The sequence below is a fragment of the Cervus elaphus genome, chromosome 9 (genome assembly GCF_910594005.1).
Source record: "Cervus elaphus chromosome 9, mCerEla1.1, whole genome shotgun sequence".
Lineage (NCBI taxonomy): Eukaryota > Metazoa > Chordata > Mammalia > Artiodactyla > Cervidae > Cervus > Cervus elaphus.
The window spans coordinates 22795963-22812500 of NC_057823.1; the positions used below are offsets into that span (position 1 = coordinate 22795963).

At 57.4% G+C, this 16538-nt stretch overlaps 2 protein-coding genes across 7 annotated transcripts in view; both read left to right on the forward strand.

Moving 5' to 3' along the window:
- PIP5K1C (phosphatidylinositol-4-phosphate 5-kinase type 1 gamma) overlaps nt 1-2871 on the forward strand; it is a 48060-nt gene extending 45189 nt beyond the window's left edge. For 5 of the 6 annotated variants that reach the window (XM_043911987.1, XM_043911989.1, XM_043911988.1 and 2 more), the window contains one exon: nt 63-2871. In XM_043911987.1, coding sequence (XP_043767922.1) covers nt 63-65 — 3 coding nt within the window. In that variant the 3' untranslated portion in view covers nt 66-2871. The remainder of the gene's footprint in view (nt 1-62) is intronic. The other variant, XM_043911992.1, reaches the window with a different exon arrangement.
- Nucleotides 2872-4503: 1632 nt separating this feature from the next.
- Nucleotides 4504-16531, forward strand: CACTIN (cactin, spliceosome C complex subunit). The gene is made up of 10 exons (XM_043911995.1): nt 4504-4794; nt 7180-7663; nt 8184-8279; nt 8762-8907; nt 9737-9899; nt 9981-10095; nt 13475-13667; nt 14110-14232; nt 14312-14592; nt 15081-16531. The coding sequence occupies exons 1-10, from the start codon at nt 4622-4624 to the stop codon at nt 15569-15571; spliced, it is 2265 nt and encodes a 754-aa protein (XP_043767930.1). The 5' UTR covers nt 4504-4621; the 3' UTR covers nt 15572-16531.
- Nucleotides 16532-16538: the final 7 nt, after the last annotated feature.

The following is a 16538-nucleotide window of genomic DNA, read 5'->3' on the forward strand; positions in this document are numbered from 1 at the left end:
GCCGGGCGGGTGGGGATTGGCCCCAGCCCACCACGAGCTCACCCACCCCCTTGCCTCTGCAGTAATTCCTATGCAGACACTGACCCGGAGCCGAGTGCCCGCTGCTGCCCCGGCCGCTTCCTGGAGGCACTGCCCGCCTCGCTCAGCCCAGAGCTCGGGAGATGCCCGCCTGGCAGCCAGCCCTCACCCTCGTCCTCCCCTGACGACACCGACACTCCTGGCTGCTGAGCGACCCCCATCCAGACGGCCTGCCCTGCCCTGGCTCCCCGACAACTACCTACGCCTGATACTGTGAACCCTCCTGCATTTCCGATCATGTAATTTATTTTGGGTCCTTATTCTTTGCACAGACATGGTAGCACACACGTGTGTGTTTTTTAAGAAAAAGGAAAAGGCAAAAAAAAAAACCCACAATGGAAAAGAAGAAACTCTATTTCACTGCACTTTTGGTTCATTGCTGTGCTTGCATGTTTTGCTGAGGGAACTGCACCCCAGCGGAATCCACTGTAGGTCTGGACCGGGATGGACAGGCCCCTAGGACAGAAGGACCACCGTGTTCCCCAGGGTGCCTCTGGAGGCTGCACACTGCGACTGCCAAGCACTGTTGGCTCAGGTTTTTGGGCCGAGAGAGCTGGACACCATCCTTGAGGGCAGCACAGTGGTGGCTGGGGATGGCTTTCACCAGTGGCCCTGCCATCTCTCAGCATCTGTCTCCCACCACCTGCTTCCCCTGTGACCGTGAGCAGGAATCCCCAGGCGTGATGAGAACCTCCATGTGGACACATAGCTACCCTGACTCAGTGGAGCTCAGGGCTGTGGGCTTCACTCTCCTCTGGAAGACGGGCTGAGCCAGGAAGAGGCAGCCAGGCACTGAGGCCCTGGGACTTCCCAAGGTCTGTGTCCTGAAGGGAAGCCCCCCGAGGCAGGCTGCCAGGGCTAGAAGACCAGACCCCGTCCTGTAAAAGGACTGAGGTGGGCATCCTCTCTCTTTTAAATGATGGAGACATCTGTACCGAGTGAAGGACAGGAGAAGAAATTCTTGGTGAAAAAACAATGTTTTTTTTATATGGTCCCACTTCTGGGCCCAGAGCCCCACAGGGCGACTGCCAGGGGCCCCGCTGCGTCCATAGGCGACTGCTGGAGCTGACAGCTTTGCAGGGTCTCTCCTGCCTGTCTCCAGAGAGGGACGCATCAGGGATTGTTCACCTGGCCCACCCGGCCCTGCGTGGGAGGAGCTGGGAGCCAGAGTGGAGTGGAAGTTGCACTTTGCAGAAGAACTCCCACCTTTGCCTCCCTGGTGGAGCCTGAGATGTCTGGAGAACCCACCAAGCCAGGATCTAATTTTCAAGTTCATTGCAAGCTATGTACACTGCTGTCCTTTCTTACGAGGGCCCCTCGTCGCCTCCCCTGACACAGCCTGCTTTGTGCACCTGGATGGAGCCTGTTGGCTGGCTGCACCCCTCCTTGGGCTGTGCCCCGGGGGCTCTCTCCTCACAGGGCCACCAAGGATGCCACAGCACGAGGCTTGGGGAAGAGGACCCATCAGAAAAATCCTGCAGGTGTTCTGCTCCCCTCCTACCCACGAGGGTGTGTCCAGACCCTGGGGCATCCTCACCTGGACTTCCACCAAGGCACTGTCCACAGTGCCCCATGCGCACAAGTCCCCAGTCGGTGCCCTGTCCCACCCAGAGGAGGTGGGTTGAATGGGCAGAGGTCTGAAGATGACTTAATAGCCACTGTTATGTCACCCCAATGCCGACATCAGAGCCCCCGCCCAGGCCCCCAAGGCCGGCTGCAGAGATGCGGTGCATCCCGTGGGGACGACCAGAGCCGTAGGCCCCATGTCCAGGGCGCCCTCGGCCACCTGGAGCCGGGGAGCGGGGCCCCGGGGCTTTCCTGAGTGAATCACAGACAGATGCTCACTTGGAGAAATTTGCAAACCTCCTGGACATCATGATGTTTTCATTCCCGTGCTAAGTCATGAATACCCCTTCAGAGTCCCCTTTGTGTTGGTTGTATTTTTTTGTCCCTTTTTCAGAGACCTGTCACATGGATGCAAGGTGGTCCTCGGACTAGGCTGCCAGAAAGCGTATGCTTATGGTCAGGGTGAGAGGGTGGGAAGGCAAGACCTTATTTATAACATGCAGCGAACTCACGGCCTTCCCCAGACCCCCAACAGTAAGGGCCCTGGACCCACCCAGCTGTCATCCCACCCCCAGGATAGAAATCTGCCAACTCCTGGGTGGTGATGCCCCAGCTCGTCCATCCCAGCTCGTCCTTGACAGCTGCTGTCACTGAGAATGTGGGCACTGTCCGCCGTGCCATTCTGTACACAGGAAAGGTGTGTCCTGAGACTGACAAGGTGGGACCTCCTGTGTGTCCCCTCCCAGCCGCCATCCTCAGCCTCCTCTCGCCCCCTTCCTCCACCACCTGGCTCAGTGCAATACTCCCATCCCCATGGGGTCCCCTGCCATGGTACTGTCGCCGCAGCCCCTCGGTCCCCACCCCAGAACAGGCACCCTCAGTCACCTCTGGTGATTCGGTTGCATCGCCCGTCCCCACCCCAACCCCATTTTTATGGCCCAACTGATTTCCAAACACAACAAAACTGCAAACCTTGTGTGTCTTAATCTCACTGGGGGTCCCGTGTGCTCAGCCCCCGTGGTCTGGTGTGTGACAATCCGGGGCTCAGCCTCCTCGGGCACAGGACGCCGGCCCGCTCAAACCCAGAGCCGTGGGCGCCTCTGTGACCGCAGCCACTGCTGGCCCCATAACACTCGTATGCAGCCCCAGATCCTCCCGCCCCCATCCCCGCCACCCCACCCCTTTTTACGTTGAAGAGATCTCTAATAAATCGGGTAATAAGCATCAGCCACCTCTCTCTGTCTCTTTGGTGGTCTGGGTGGGAGCTTAAAGACTGAGTTTGAAGGAGAACACAAAGAAACATTAGTAAGAATCACAATAAATAAGATCAACAATGGACCCAAATGCTTTAGTAGCATTGGCTTCCACTTTGGCTTGGAAAAAAATTTTTTAAAACTGACTGCAGGGGACTCCCCTGACAAGCCAGTGGTTAAGACTGCACTTCACTTCAGGGGATGCAGATTTGATTCCTGGTCAGAACACTAAGATCCCACATGCTGCCTGGCTGAAAAGATTTTTTAAAGTAAATAAAAGCTGACCTCAGGAGCACACACTCCCCAGAGACTATTCTGCCAGTCCATCAAACTGAGTAATGCATGGACCCCTTTTAAGGGGAAAATATTTCTCCCTGACTCCCAGTTTGAGAAACACTGCATTGAAAACAAGATCCTGTCTGTAAACAAGCCCTTGGCAACACAGTTTTGATCCCAGACACAGATGGCACAGCTTGTTGGCTAGGCGATCACAACTATGTTCCCCTTATGGTCAGAGGAGATATGCTCAAGGATGCATCCGGGTGGGGAAAATCACGTTTTGGGCCAGCCTGTCATCAGGACAACCCACATCCCAAGACAGGCAGTTATCAAGGGTTGCCTCCATGCCATCACCCACCAACCCACGCTGCAGCACCAAGCAGAATATGCAAGGCTAGCATCTAGGATGGTGTCTGGAAGTTGTGTTCTACACATTTAAAGAGTTGGCTTAAAGAATTAAACACCATCCCCTGGGGTGGGGTTTGAGGAACTCAGAGTAGGACTTTGGCCTCCTCCAGCTCTTCGGGATGACACTCTCGCCCCTTTGTGGTCTTGCCCCTCTCTAATGGCCCTGCAGGGACTCCACCTAAAGACCCACATCCCTCCCTGCTCAAAGCCCTCCCATGGTTCGCCAGCACCTACAGGACAAAGGCGGATGGGCCACCAAGTTCAAATCACAGCGCTACACTGGCTCATTGGGGGCGGGGTTTTGGAGTGACTTTCCCTCTCTTAGCCTCAATTTCCCCATCTATAAAATGAGTTAATGAGGAACTTAAGACGTTATGCAAATGATTTTTTAAAGCTTGATCCAGGAAACACAAGTATTGGCAGTGGTGTAGCATGATGAGGACTCTCACAGAGGGTCAGCCCATCATCTAAGACTTTTCGGCTTCCATTCCAGCTCCCACCCCTCGTCTCCTGGAGCAGTCTGGATTTAAACCTACTGTCTGGAGGCTTCCCCGCCTCAAGACCAGCGAGAGTTCGCCCCCAAGACTCGCCTCCTAGGCCACGCCCCAGAGACCCCGCCTTCTTTGACCACGCCTCCTAGGCCCCTCCCATGCCGACTGCTCTTCCTCTCTGGGCCGGCTTCTTGGTCCCGCCTATGGCCCCGCCCCTTACAGGTCCTCGTTCGCATTTGCTCCGCCCACTGCTCCTCTGACTCGCTAAAGCGCTAGGACCCGCCTGGGCCTGCCCCTAGTATTGCCTGAAGAACGAATCCCAAATTCTGGCGGCGACAGTCCGGCAGGAGTCCATCACGTAGGCCACACTGAGGACAGAGGAGAGGTTAAGGAGGGTCGAAGTCCCCGCAGCATGGGGCGACAGGATGGGTTCCAATATCCCTGCTCAGGCGTGGGTGGGGCAACCAGGCACGCGCCACAAGCGAGGAAGGCCCCAGTCACAGGCCCCGGGTATTTGTGTCAGCGCCGTCGCCACCGTCCCAGCCGATGGGTAGGGATACACGCTCGCGCTCGCGGTCCGCTGGTCGCAGGGGTCGAAGGCAACGGAGCCGGAGCGGGAGTCGGAGCCGAAGTCGGAGTGGAAGCCATGGGCGGCGAAACCGGCGTCGCCGAGACGACGAGAGGCGACGCAGACGGAGGCGGAGGAGTCGGGAGCGCAGGTAGGGTCGCTGTTTGAGCCGCGCTAGAGGTCCAGCTCCAGCCTTTGGGGAGCTGAGAGCCCCTCGAGTTAGTCAGGGAGGGCTTCCCGAAAAGGGGGACGTCTGAGCACGTCGGAACTAACCAGGCAGCGATAGGAAAGCGAGAGGCTCCAGGAGCGAGGCGTTGGGGAATCGATGAGGTCGGAGAGGAAGCGGGAGATCAGATCGTGCAGGCTTGTGTACCGTCATGAAGCATTTGAGGTTTGTTTAGAGGGGAGTAGGGAGCTGTGGAGGATTTCGAACCAAGAAGTGATGTCTGGATTACCTTGCGCAATTCCCACTGGTTTTAGCGTGGAGAAGGGACTCAGCGGGACTGCAGGAGTGACAACAAGGAGCAGGAACGTATTAACAGTTGTCCAGGCTGGCTTTCTCGAGAGGAGGCTGTGGGAAGGTACCGTGAGAAAGTGGGTAAATTGGAGAGGGATTTCTGAAGTAGAAGTGACAACACTTGTTCATGGGGTGTGAGAGAAGAACCGTTGATGACAGTGGCAGGACTCGGACTTGTTGCTCAGCTTCCCATCTGCCCACAGCCCTTTTCTTCTGGAGATGGGGCACCTGACCAGACTTGGCTTGAATCTGCTTGAGTCTGCTCCAGCACAAGGGAATTAGCATGGAAATAGGGACTGACTCTCAGAGCTGGGTTCTACTGCTGGCTCAGCCTATAACTGGCAGCCCCTGCCCCACTTTCATCCAAGTTACCTCATCTGTGTCCTCAGGATCTCCACGGGGGCTCTGGAAGCATGCACTGTCTCCCATCCCTCCAGCCTGTTCGCCACACCATAGCCAGGGTGGCTGTCGTCCACTGATCACCCTCTAGGTTTGGAAAGGTGGCTTTTACTTTTGAATCTCATAAGATCACTGCCACCCAGGAATTCCAGGAAGATAAAAGCAGTGAAATTAGTAAAGAGATGGTTTAAACCAGGATTTGGTAAACTACAGCCTGTGGACCAAGAATAGCTTTTACATGTTTAAATGTTGAGGGGAGGGGGTGGAATGGGAAAGACAAAAGAGTAGTACTTCATGACACATTAAAATTACATGAAATTCAAGTTTTGGTGTCTAGAAATAAAATTTTATTGAACAAACTTATGCCCGTTTGTTCATGTGCTGTTCGTGGGCCACTTTTGCCCTGTGATAGCAGAGTTGAGTTGCTGTGCCATAGACCATCTGGCTCGTCACAGAAAAAGTTTGCTGACTCTGGTTTAACATTTAATGTTGATGTTTTAGCAGTGGTTTGTGGGTAGCAATAAATTGTTATTGTCACCTATTGGTTTCTAAGATTTTAGTTATTCACAAGAATTAGCCGCTCTAGATAGGTCATGAAAATCAATCTCATTTATGAAGATTTGACCAAATTTGTAGTTTTTGTTTAATGCCAAATAATTGGTTTTCAAGGTGTAAATTTTTTGTCATGAGCTTAACGGGTGGAGCATTGGACAAACTAAAGACAGATTTAGTTGCTCAAAGGCCCCCAACATTAAAGAATCTATCCCCAGAGTTCGTACTTTGCCTGCCCTCCTCACCTGCCCCGTCAAGGCTCTGTATTCCCGCCAGTCTTACTCCTACCTGTCCTACAGAGCCAGGTAAACACCACCTTCTTTCTGTAAGCCCTCCCTGGAGACCTTGTTATTGTTGTTTAGTCGCTAATTTGCGTCTGACTCTTTTTGCAATCCCATGAACTAACCAGGCTCCTCTGTCCATTGAGTTCTCTAGCAAGAATACTGGAGTAGGTTGCCATTTCCTTCTCCAGGGGATCTTCCCAACCCAGGATCAAACCCATGTCTCCTGCATTGCAGGCAAATTCTTTACGACTGAGCTACCAGGGAAGCCCCCCTGGACGCCTTGGACAGAGCTTATAGTTCCCTCACCATCTGGCCCAGGCCACTGGCCCTCCTGCCCTCCCTCCCGTGCTCCCCCTCACTCACTCTGCTCCAGTCACACAGGCCTGCCTGATGCTGTTTAAATATGCCAGATGAATTCCTGCCCAAGGGCCTTTGCCCCTGCTGTGCCCTTTGCCCCTGCTGTGCCCTTTGCCCCATCACTCTCTCCAGATCTCCCCGTAGCTCCCCAACACTTCCTCCAGTGTCACCTTCTTAGTGAGCTCCTCTCTGACCTCTGCATGCCCTAATGCACTGTCACTATCCTAGTGGCTCATGGTCCCATCTAGTGTTAACACTTGTTGATGTGAGCCCCACAAAAGCAGGGACCATCAGTGTTTGGCTCACTGCCATGTTCCAGAACCTAGACCAGCTCCTGGCCCCCAGCAGGTGCCTGCCCAGTCAATGGCAATGGGACAGGTGACTGGCCAGCAGGCAGCAAGCAGAGCTTTTCGGGTTCCCTCCACAGGTCGGATTCAGAAGAGGAGCGGCCACGGCGAGGCAGGCAGAGCCGGAGCCCCCCTCCTGCCCACCGGCGCTCCCAGGACCGCTCCTCTCAGTCTGACTCAAATGATGAGCAGCAGCAGCGGGGCCAATGGGCTCGCCGGCAGCGGCGGCAGCGGACACGTTCCTGGTCCCCAGGCTCCTCGGCGTCCAGCTCCGCATCCAGGGACCACTCACAGAGCCCCCGGGAGGCAGCGGCGGCGGCCCTGAGTCAGCGACAGAGCCTGCAGGAACGCCTGCGGCTGCGCGAAGAACGGAAGCAGCAGGAGGAGCTGATGAAGGCCTTTGAGACTCCTGAGGAGAAGCGGGCACGCCGGCTGGCCAAGAAGGAAGCCAAGGAGCGGAAGAAACGGGAGAAGATGGGCTGGGGCGAGGAGTACATGGGTTATACCAACACCGACAACCCCTTTGGTGATAACAACCTGCTGGGCACCTTCATCTGGAACAAGGTGAGCCTTGGGCAGCCAGACTGGCTGCTTGCCAGTCCTTTCTGTCTTTTTGCTTCATGCACTGTTTACAGCTTATTTCCAAAGACGTTGTTTAGCATTCCCAGTGCACATGCTCAGGTTGTACCTGCCACTGACATTGTGTGCCCACATGAGCACACCCACCAGCTTCCAGCAGCTTCTCCTCTGATGACACTCTCCTGTAGTGTAAAATTTCAGGCCCTCCACCCACAGAACCAGCCTAACCTCAGGCAGGATGGGAGAACAGGGTCTCAGCATCACATGCAGGGTGGGATTCCATGGTCAGGACAGAGCTCCACGATGCTGGAGTGGACTGAGCTGATTCTGCAGGCAGCCGATTCCCTCAGCCTCACACCCCTCATCAGCAGAGCAGGTGCTTCGGCCTAGAGGGTCCCCAGCTGGTAGAGCAGTTATGAAGTGTGGGAGGCTGTGCTGGGTGTTCCCAGGGAGGGTGGTGGGAGGAGGCATCTGTCTCAGCGGGCTTTGTGGTTGGCCCTTCCAGGCCCTGGAAAAGAAGGGGATCAGCCACCTGGAGGAGAAGGAGCTGAAGGAGCGGAACAAGAGGATCCAGGAAGACAATCGTCTGGAGCTGCAAAAGGTGGGGGTGCCCCGGGGTTCCCTGCTTCCCTCTTGAGGGATCCAAGGGAAGCAGACAGAAAGTGAGTCTGGCTCACCCTGGCTTAAGTCCATGGGGACCTTTTTGGCTTTCGCAGAAAGTTCAGGGGAGATTGGCCTCAGGCATGGCTGGATCCAGAGGCTCAGGCAGTGACTCTACCTCAGCTTTGCTGGCCTCCAGGATTTATTCTAAGGCGCTCCCTGCTGGGTGGCCAGAGCAGCCCTGGCCACTAAAGCTACTGTGTCTCTAGCAGAAAGAGGGTTCCCTTCTGCCCCAGGGTCTGTCCAGAGCTTCAGGCATCCCTGGACTGATTCCTGTGTCCAGCGCCAGCCCACGGGGGCCAGGTACCAGGAACAGTACCCCTCCCCCAACCCTGGGGAACCCCACAGTCTGAGAGGATAAGGGCAGACCCCACGAGACCCCATCGTCTGCTGTCCCCCCTCACTCTCTGCACGCGCCCTCAGGTGAAGCAGCTGCGGCTGGAGCGGGAGCGCGAGAAGGCCATGCGAGAGCAGGAGCTGGAGATGCTGCAGCGGGAGAAGGAGGCGGAGCACTTCAAGACCTGGGAGGAGCAGGAAGACAACTTTCACCTCCAGCAGGCCAAGCTTCGGTGCTGGGCTCCCCACCCGCTCCTCCTCCTGGGCCTGCCCCTCCTCCTACTAGGACCGCCCTGCCCTGCCTCCTCGTCCTCCTAGACCCACCCCTCCTCCTGCTCCTGGACGTGCCCCTCCTCCTGGACCTGAGCAGGTGGAACCCACCCTTGCTCGCCCCCCCTCCCCCCTTGGCCCCAGGCTTGCACCCTGCACCTCCTCAGGGTCCCTCCTGACTCACTTTCTGTCTGCTTCCCTCATCACTGCACTCTCACCCCTGAGGCCGGGTGCTGCGGGTGGTACAAACATATGGCTGAGTAGAGGGTGCCAGCCAGCCCTGACTGGCTAGGCCCTGGCTATCCCCAGCCTTTGAGGCGTCTTGCTCATCAGCTTCATCTATAAACATGGAAAGCGAGGCTCCTGAGATGTCAGGAGTTGTCCGAGGTCATGTGGGCTGTGTGAGCCTCAGGTCTGGCCCCTACTCACTTGGCTACCCACAGTCCCCAGGGGCTCAGACCCGCCTGGTTACAGAACTCTCTGGGGTTGGAACAGGGTTAGCCTCTGATGCCCGTCCCCATGTACAGCACTGAGGCTTTAGATCTTTCACCCGGGCTGTCCTCTCTGCCCCTCTGTCGTGGCCCACCCACTTTCTTCAGACCCCACCTTGCTCCTGTCTCTGCCTCTTTTAGGACCTGTGCCTTCCAACTTTTCTTGCTTCTCGGCCTGATACCGCCTCTTCCAGAAAGCCTTCCCTGACCACCACCCACAGCGGGCTGGGCTCCTCTCCTGGCTCAGTCCAGGAGGGAGGACGCACCCCTGGCTCTGACACTGCCCTCTGCTCCCTGGCAGGTCCAAGATCCGCATCCGGGACGGACGGGCCAAGCCCATCGACCTGCTGGCTAAGTACATCAGCGCTGAGGATGACGACCTGGCTGTGGAGATGCACGAGCCCTATACCTTCCTCAACGGTCTCACGGTGGCTGACATGGAGGACTTGCTAGAGGACATCCAGGTACGCCCTGCAGTGTGCCCCCGCCACCCCCACCACCTCCAGGCCCCAGCCCTGCCTTCACACCATCTGTGCCCCCTCCAGGTCTACATGGAGCTGGAGCAGGGCAAGAATGCAGACTTCTGGAGGGACATGACGATCATCACAGAGGACGAGATCTCCAAGCTCCGAAAGCTAGAGGCCTCAGGCAAGGGGCCAGGTAATGTGGGCCAGGCCAGCAGTGTCACACCTCTGGGTCTGGCAGGAGTGCGTCAGGTGGCTCCACAGAAGACCCCGATTCTCTGCAAGTCTCTGCCTCCCCTCTGGGGTAGCCACAGCCTCACCAGGCCTCTCTGCAAGCCATCAGGAGCGGCTGGTGCTAAGCGAAGGGCTCTTCTGCTGGTGGGGGAGTCTCACCCAGTAGTGCCAAGGGCTTCCTTTAAACAATCACCTAGCGCTTGGTTTCTGTGGTATCAGCACCAGTGGGACTCTTCTGTTTGGGTGTCAAGTTTTCACTGGAGGCTCAATCTGTTTGAGTGAGAGCAGGACCCAACTCTACTTGGTAGGAACCTGTGCTGTGTGGAGGGCTTTTTTTTTGTTTTGGGGGTTTTTCTGGCCATGCCATGTGGTTTGTGGGGTCTTAGTTCTCTGACCAGGGATCAAACTCATGCCCCCTGCAGTGGAAGCTCCAAGTCTTAACCACTAAGGAAATCTGTGTTCCTTTTTAATCGCTTTTCTTTTCTTCAAAATGATTGCATGCATATAATTGCAAAGAGGACAAGCTCTAAAGCAGTGTCTCACCCCACAGCACTGCTGACATCTGGGCCCAGACCATTTGATGTGGGCCTGTCCTGGGCCCTGTGGGGTGTGGACAGCCTCCCTCCCCCTACCCACGCAGTGCCAAGAGCCCCTAGTTGTGACAATCACAGATGTTCCCTGTATGGCCCAGTGTCCCCTGAGAGGAGGCAGGTTCAACTCTGGTTGAGAGCCACTGGCATAAAAGCTTGTCAGCAACCACCGGAGCCCCACCGTTCCTGCCCCTTGAAGCCACTGGCTTTAACTGCATCCAGCTCCTGGGGGCCTTGAGCCTGTGTCGCTAAGCTCTCAGCTTCATATCTCGCTACCACGGCGGCTGAGGGACAGGCGTCCTCTGTCCCCTGAGCGTGTGTAGATGCTGCTCAGACGGGGTGGTTGGGGCCATTTCCTTCCTTTTAGGAAGAGGAGGAGCATCCTTTATCTTCAAAAGTGGATTTGTGTTTCTCTCAGCCCTCCTCTCGAGGCGCATCCTGTAGTAAGTCCCAGAGAAAGGAAGGGACTCTGCCATCAGTGTGTGTCCAGAGGACTTCTATGGCTGCAGAGCAGTTAGGACCAGTTAGAACCTGCTGCAGGCCCCGGTTTCTGTCCCTGGTCGGGAAACTAAGCTCACAGTACGACCAAAAAAACCCCCAGAAACAACAAAGAAATGTCCAGAAACGCCTGCTTGGTTGGCAGAGGTGCTGGTTGAGAGGTGCTGCAAGGCCCTTGGACTGGATGACAGCCTGGGGCGTGGCTCTGGGGGCACACCCAGGCCAGCGAGCGAGTAGCTCGGCCACCAGGGGTGGTCAGCAGCCTCCCTAGAGCCTGGGTGTCCTTCTCGTGCGCAGGGAAAAACCTCCCGGAGGGTTGCCAGAAGAGAAGTAAGCACACGGTCGTCAAACATTCAAAACAGCATCTACCTTTATGGAGTTGATGCCTCAGCTCAGGACCATGGAAGGCATGGGAGATTTTTCACCCATGACCCCACCTTCCGCTTCACTCCCCAGGGGGCGCCAGACACCTGGGAGGCTCCCATCCAGCCCCTGCCCCCCTCCCTGGGCCCTTCCTCCCTGTTCCCCTGAGGGTGGGGTTGTCCGCCACCACCCTTCTGGGGCTTCCTGCCTTCGAGCCAGCAGTGGAACCTTGCTTTCTGCGACCCCACGTCTCTCTTTTCTATGGCTTGGCCCCGCACCCTCCAGTAACTTCTGGAGCGAGGCAGGAAATTGTTGGTGTCCTACATGTCAGGAAGCATTTCCTGTCTCCTTACCGGTGTTTGCTGGGCTGGGGCTGGAGCTGGGCTCTGGGTGTGTTCTTTCTGAAGCACAGCCCTGCTCCAATGCTGTGGGAAAGTGTGAAAGGACATTGTGCCAAGTGTCTGTCCCCAGTCTGTACCCCCACCCCGTTTCCAGAGCTCCCTGAGGGCCTGGCCCCTGGCCCCTCCTGGCCCCTCCCCCCTCCCCCACCACATCGGTTACCCCTCTGTCCCCTTTTCCCCTTGTGTGTTGTGGTTGGGGCCCCAGGTGGCTCCAGGTGTCCTCAAAGAGCAAGTGTGTTTGTTTTCTTTGGGCCTGATTTCTGAGAGAGGAGGGGAGCTAAGAGGTGTGACCCCATTGTTCCCAGAGCCCTGAGGATGGCAGCCTTCCCCCTTTCCAGTTAAACCAGCCTTTTCCTTTCCTTTCTCCTTTTCCTTCTCTTTTTTTTTTTTTTTCTTTCCTGTTCCCCCACCCCCAGGCGCACTGCATGTGGAACTTTCCCACCTGGGGATTGAAGTAGTACCCACTATAGTGGAAGCATAGTCTTAATCACTGGACCTTCAGGAAAGTCCTCTTTTTTTTTTCTTTCCCCCTCCTGTCACCTCCGCTTCTCTCCTTTGTAGCTAGGGAATCCTTACTATACAATAGGGTGTGCAGGAGAAAGTGGGTCCTCGGACACCCTTGTGGCCTCCCCAGTTCCCCACCCTGTTAAAGCCCCCAGAGGTCCTTTAGACAGTGGCTTAGCGCCTGTGGCTTCTGTGGATTGTTAAGTTTTCACTGGTGGCTCCATCTGTCTCAACAAGCAGAGGCCTGGCTTCTGTCTGAGTCAGTGCAGGACACGGCCCCACCTGGCTGGGTGTGAAGGCTGCTGCCAGATTCGGTTTTGGTCCCGTGATGTGTGTGCACCTGCGACAGACCACAGCCAAGCTGCTGGTCCTACAGGTCCCACTGAGGCCAGTGCTGCTTGGGAGCCCATCTGCTCGTTGTAGGGTCCCACGTTGGTTGGCTGAAGGGACTCGGGTTCTTCTTGACCCTGTCTGATTAACTGTGACCCTCTGTCCACTGGCAAGGGTTAGAGAAGCCAGCTTTTGAGCAGGGAACATGAGCTGGTCGCCTGCCCTACATTCACCCGGCGGCTGTGTACTGAGCTCCAGCGGAGTCCAGCACAGTGCTAAGCAAACAGCAGCTGAGGTCCCTGCCCTTGGGAAACTGAGAGTTAGGCCCTTAGGCCAAGGGAGTAGGCTGGTGACTGTGGAAGGCCTCTCAGTGGATGGGACGTTGTCTCAGGACTGAGGATGGCTGGGATCTAGGAGGCCAGCTTCATGGGGAAGAACTTACTGCTGGTGGGAAGCTTGCATGGCATGTGCAGAGGCCCTGGGGCTTGGAGGGAGGGTACACAGCTTGCTCTCTGACGAGCCACAAATAAGGAAGCCAGCCAGTGTGAGGGACAGGCTGTCAGTCAGCCTTTGCCTCAATATCTGGGGCCTCTCAAACTTGAGGGGTTAGGGCCTGGGCCCAGCCCTTATCCGAGCCACCCCCACCCCACTGTAGGTGAGCGGCGAGAGGGGGTCAATGCCTCAGTCAGTTCCGATGTGCAGTCAGTCTTCAAGGGGAAGACATACAGCCAGCTGCAGGTCATCTTCCAGGGCATCGAGGGCAAGATCCGGGCTGGGGGCCCCAACCTGGACATGGGCTACTGGGAGAGCCTGCTGCAGCAGCTGCGGGCCCACATGGCACGTGCCAGGTAAGCGGGCGGAGTCTCACTGGGAGTCCCCCCACCAGCTCCCAGCCGCCTTCCCGCCTTCCCGCCTTCCTTCCAGCCTCCACTGAGCACTTGGTCTTTGTTTTCCTGGGTCAATAGACATCACGGGAAGCCCCGGAGGCCACTGCCTCCCCCATCCACAGGCCCCACACTCCCAGTGTTTGAATTCTCTGCATGCTTGGGACCACTGTGTAAACACAGTTCCTGTCTGCCACGGAATGCAGTCACTTCTAAATTTATCCTCTTCCTCACCAGTCCGTGGTCCTTTTCCAGCCCAGGGACCTGCCCCCTCCTGGTGTCTGCCTGTGCTGCAGCCCCTTGCTGCCCTCAATCTGGTCCTTGCTGCAGATTGAGAGTCATGAGAAATCTTGGGTAGGGGCCTTCCCCATGGGGCTTCCGGATGACCGCCTGGCCTGCCCTGCAGGCTCCGCGAGCGGCACCAGGATGTGCTGCGGCAGAAGCTATACAAGCTGAAGCAGGAGCAGGGCGTGGAGAGCGAGCCGCTGTTCCCCATCCTCAAGCAGGAGCCGCCATCTCCCAGCCACGGGTAAGTCCTGGCCTGCCTGTCCCCACTCCCCAGGACCCTCTCCCGCCGCTGGCCCTGCTCAGCCCAGCCCTCTCCGCAGCCTGGAGCCTGAGGACCCAGCCCCCACCCCACCTGGGCCCTCGGAGGGCGGCCCTGCGGAGCCGGAGGCCGAAGGGGCCACACCAGCGGAGGGTGAGGCAGACGGGGAGGCGGTGCTCATGGAAGAGGACCTGATCCAGCAGAGCCTGGACGACTACGACGCCGGCAAGTACAGCCCGCGGCTGCTCACAGCGCATGAGCTGCCGCTGGATGCCCACGTGCTGGAGCCCGACGAGGACCTGCAGCGCCTGCAGCTGTCGCGGCAGCAGCTTCAAGTCACAGGTGCGCGGTGGGGGCGGGGCAAGAGGTGGGGCTTCCCTGTTTATGGGGTGGGCAAGGGCGGGACTGCCCAGCGTTGGCCTTGAACCCGCTTGGATCCTCCTCCACCAGCTCTCCTGAGTGTCCCTTTGTTCACTTGCTCGCTCGTTTGTCCCAAGGACATGGGGATGGTGGTATTTACTTCCAACACCCGGCTCTGCTCTGAGCTCCTTACATGGCCTGTGGGCCAGGGCCTGAGCCTCGCAGGCCGGCCATCATCCCTGGTACAGAGGAGAAACTGCCTTGGGAAGACTGGATCCAAGGTCCCCTTGTGGGCCTCTACCTACCAGGCCCTTTGGGCAACTTGGCAGGGGACACGTGGTGTTTGGTACCCACCTGGGAGGACAGGGGGCGCAAGGCAGGCAGGCCGGGAGCGAGGAGTGACAGGCACGGGGCCCGAAGTGGGGTGTCCGGGGTTCCAGGTAACGCGCCCCCCAACTCACCCCCTGTAGGTGACGCCAGCGAGAGCGCAGAGGACATCTTCTTCCGGCGAGCCAAGGAGGGCATGGGCCAGGACGAGGCACAGTTCAGTGTGGAGATGCCGCTGACTGGCAAGGCCTACCTGTGGGCAGACAAGTACCGGCCGCGCAAGCCGCGCTTCTTCAACCGCGTGCACACGGGCTTTGAGTGGAACAAGTACAACCAGACGCACTACGACTTCGACAACCCACCACCTAAGATCGTGCAGGGCTACAAGTTTAACATCTTCTACCCTGACCTCATCGACAAGCGCTCCACGCCCGAGTACTTCCTGGAGGCCTGCGTGGACAACAAGGACTTCGCCACGCTCCGCTTCCATGCCGGGCCACCCTACGAGGACATCGCCTTCAAGATCGTCAACCGCGAGTGGGAGTATTCACACCGCCATGGCTTCCGCTGCCAGTTCGCCAATGGCATCTTCCAGCTCTGGTTCCACTTCAAACGTTACCGCTATCGGCGGTGATGGCCGGGCCCCCTCCTGGAGCCCCACGACCCAGAGAGGGCTTGTGCAGAGCCAGCAGCCTCCCCTGGCCGGGCCTGGCCCTCACAGGGCGCCCCCTTCCCTGCATGAACAGGTCCCACTTCCCTGCGGAGCCTACCTGGGAGAGCTGAGGGGACGCACACACTGGAGGGGCTGCTAGGGGGTTTTCAGAGCCCAGGGGACCTGGCAGGTGTCGCCAGACCTCGGTCCCTGGGCTGACGCTGAGCCCCAAGCGAGACAGGCCCCACACCGGCCATCTCAAGTCAGGGCCTCAGGGCTGGCAGGGCACTCACTGGCCCAGGACGCTGGCGGGTGGGTGTGGGACCAGCGCTACCCAGGCTCCAGGGCCTTGAGTGCATGTTCCCCAAGAGGCCATCCAAGGATGTCTGAGCTCTCAGGTCCCCCAGCTCACCCCCTGTGCTGGCTGGGGGTCAGTCTCTTCCCCATGGGCACAGAGGTCCCATTACTGTCCACTGTCAAGTCTAGGAGCAATATCCTTCCATAGTTGCCGCTCCGGGGGCGCCATCTGGCCTGAGCATTCTCCTGTCCCTTAAGGCTGCCACCCAGAGCCACCTTCCTTGTCCCTGAGTCTTGGATGGGGACAGTGAGAGTCTGACAGGTACAATCCCTCACCCAGTCACAGACTGCCAGTGGGGCCCCAGGCTGGCCCCTGCCCTTGCCCCGCCCCAGAAACAGGCTGCTTTTTAACACTTTCTTATGGAGACATTTCCAGCCTCAAGTGGGAAGAAGCCTGAAGGGCCGCCTCCACTCCTCAGACAGCCTGGTCCAGACACCTTATTTCATCTGGAAATATGTACATTTCAGGTTGTTTCTCTACAAAGATTTTTTTAGGTGGGAGGAGAAAAATCTTGTTTATTTTCATTTAATTGGTCTACTTGTGAGAGTGCATGTTTTTTTAATAAACATTTTATTTTAGAATAATTTTAGA

What these genes read in the sequence shown, in the direction of transcription:
- CACTIN (XM_043911995.1), top strand. Translation starts at nt 4,622, where the DNA reads ATGGGTAGGGATACACGCTCGCGCTCGCGGTCCGCTGGTCGCAGGGGT. An exon ending in ACTTGCTAGAGGACATCCAG is followed by an intron (nt 9,900 to 9,980) that starts GTACGCCCTGCA and finishes TGCCCCCTCCAG; the next exon opens with GTCTACATGGAGCTGGAGCA. An exon ending in GGCCTCAGGCAAGGGGCCAG is followed by an intron (nt 10,096 to 13,474) that starts GTAATGTGGGCC and finishes ACCCCACTGTAG; the next exon opens with GTGAGCGGCGAGAGGGGGTC.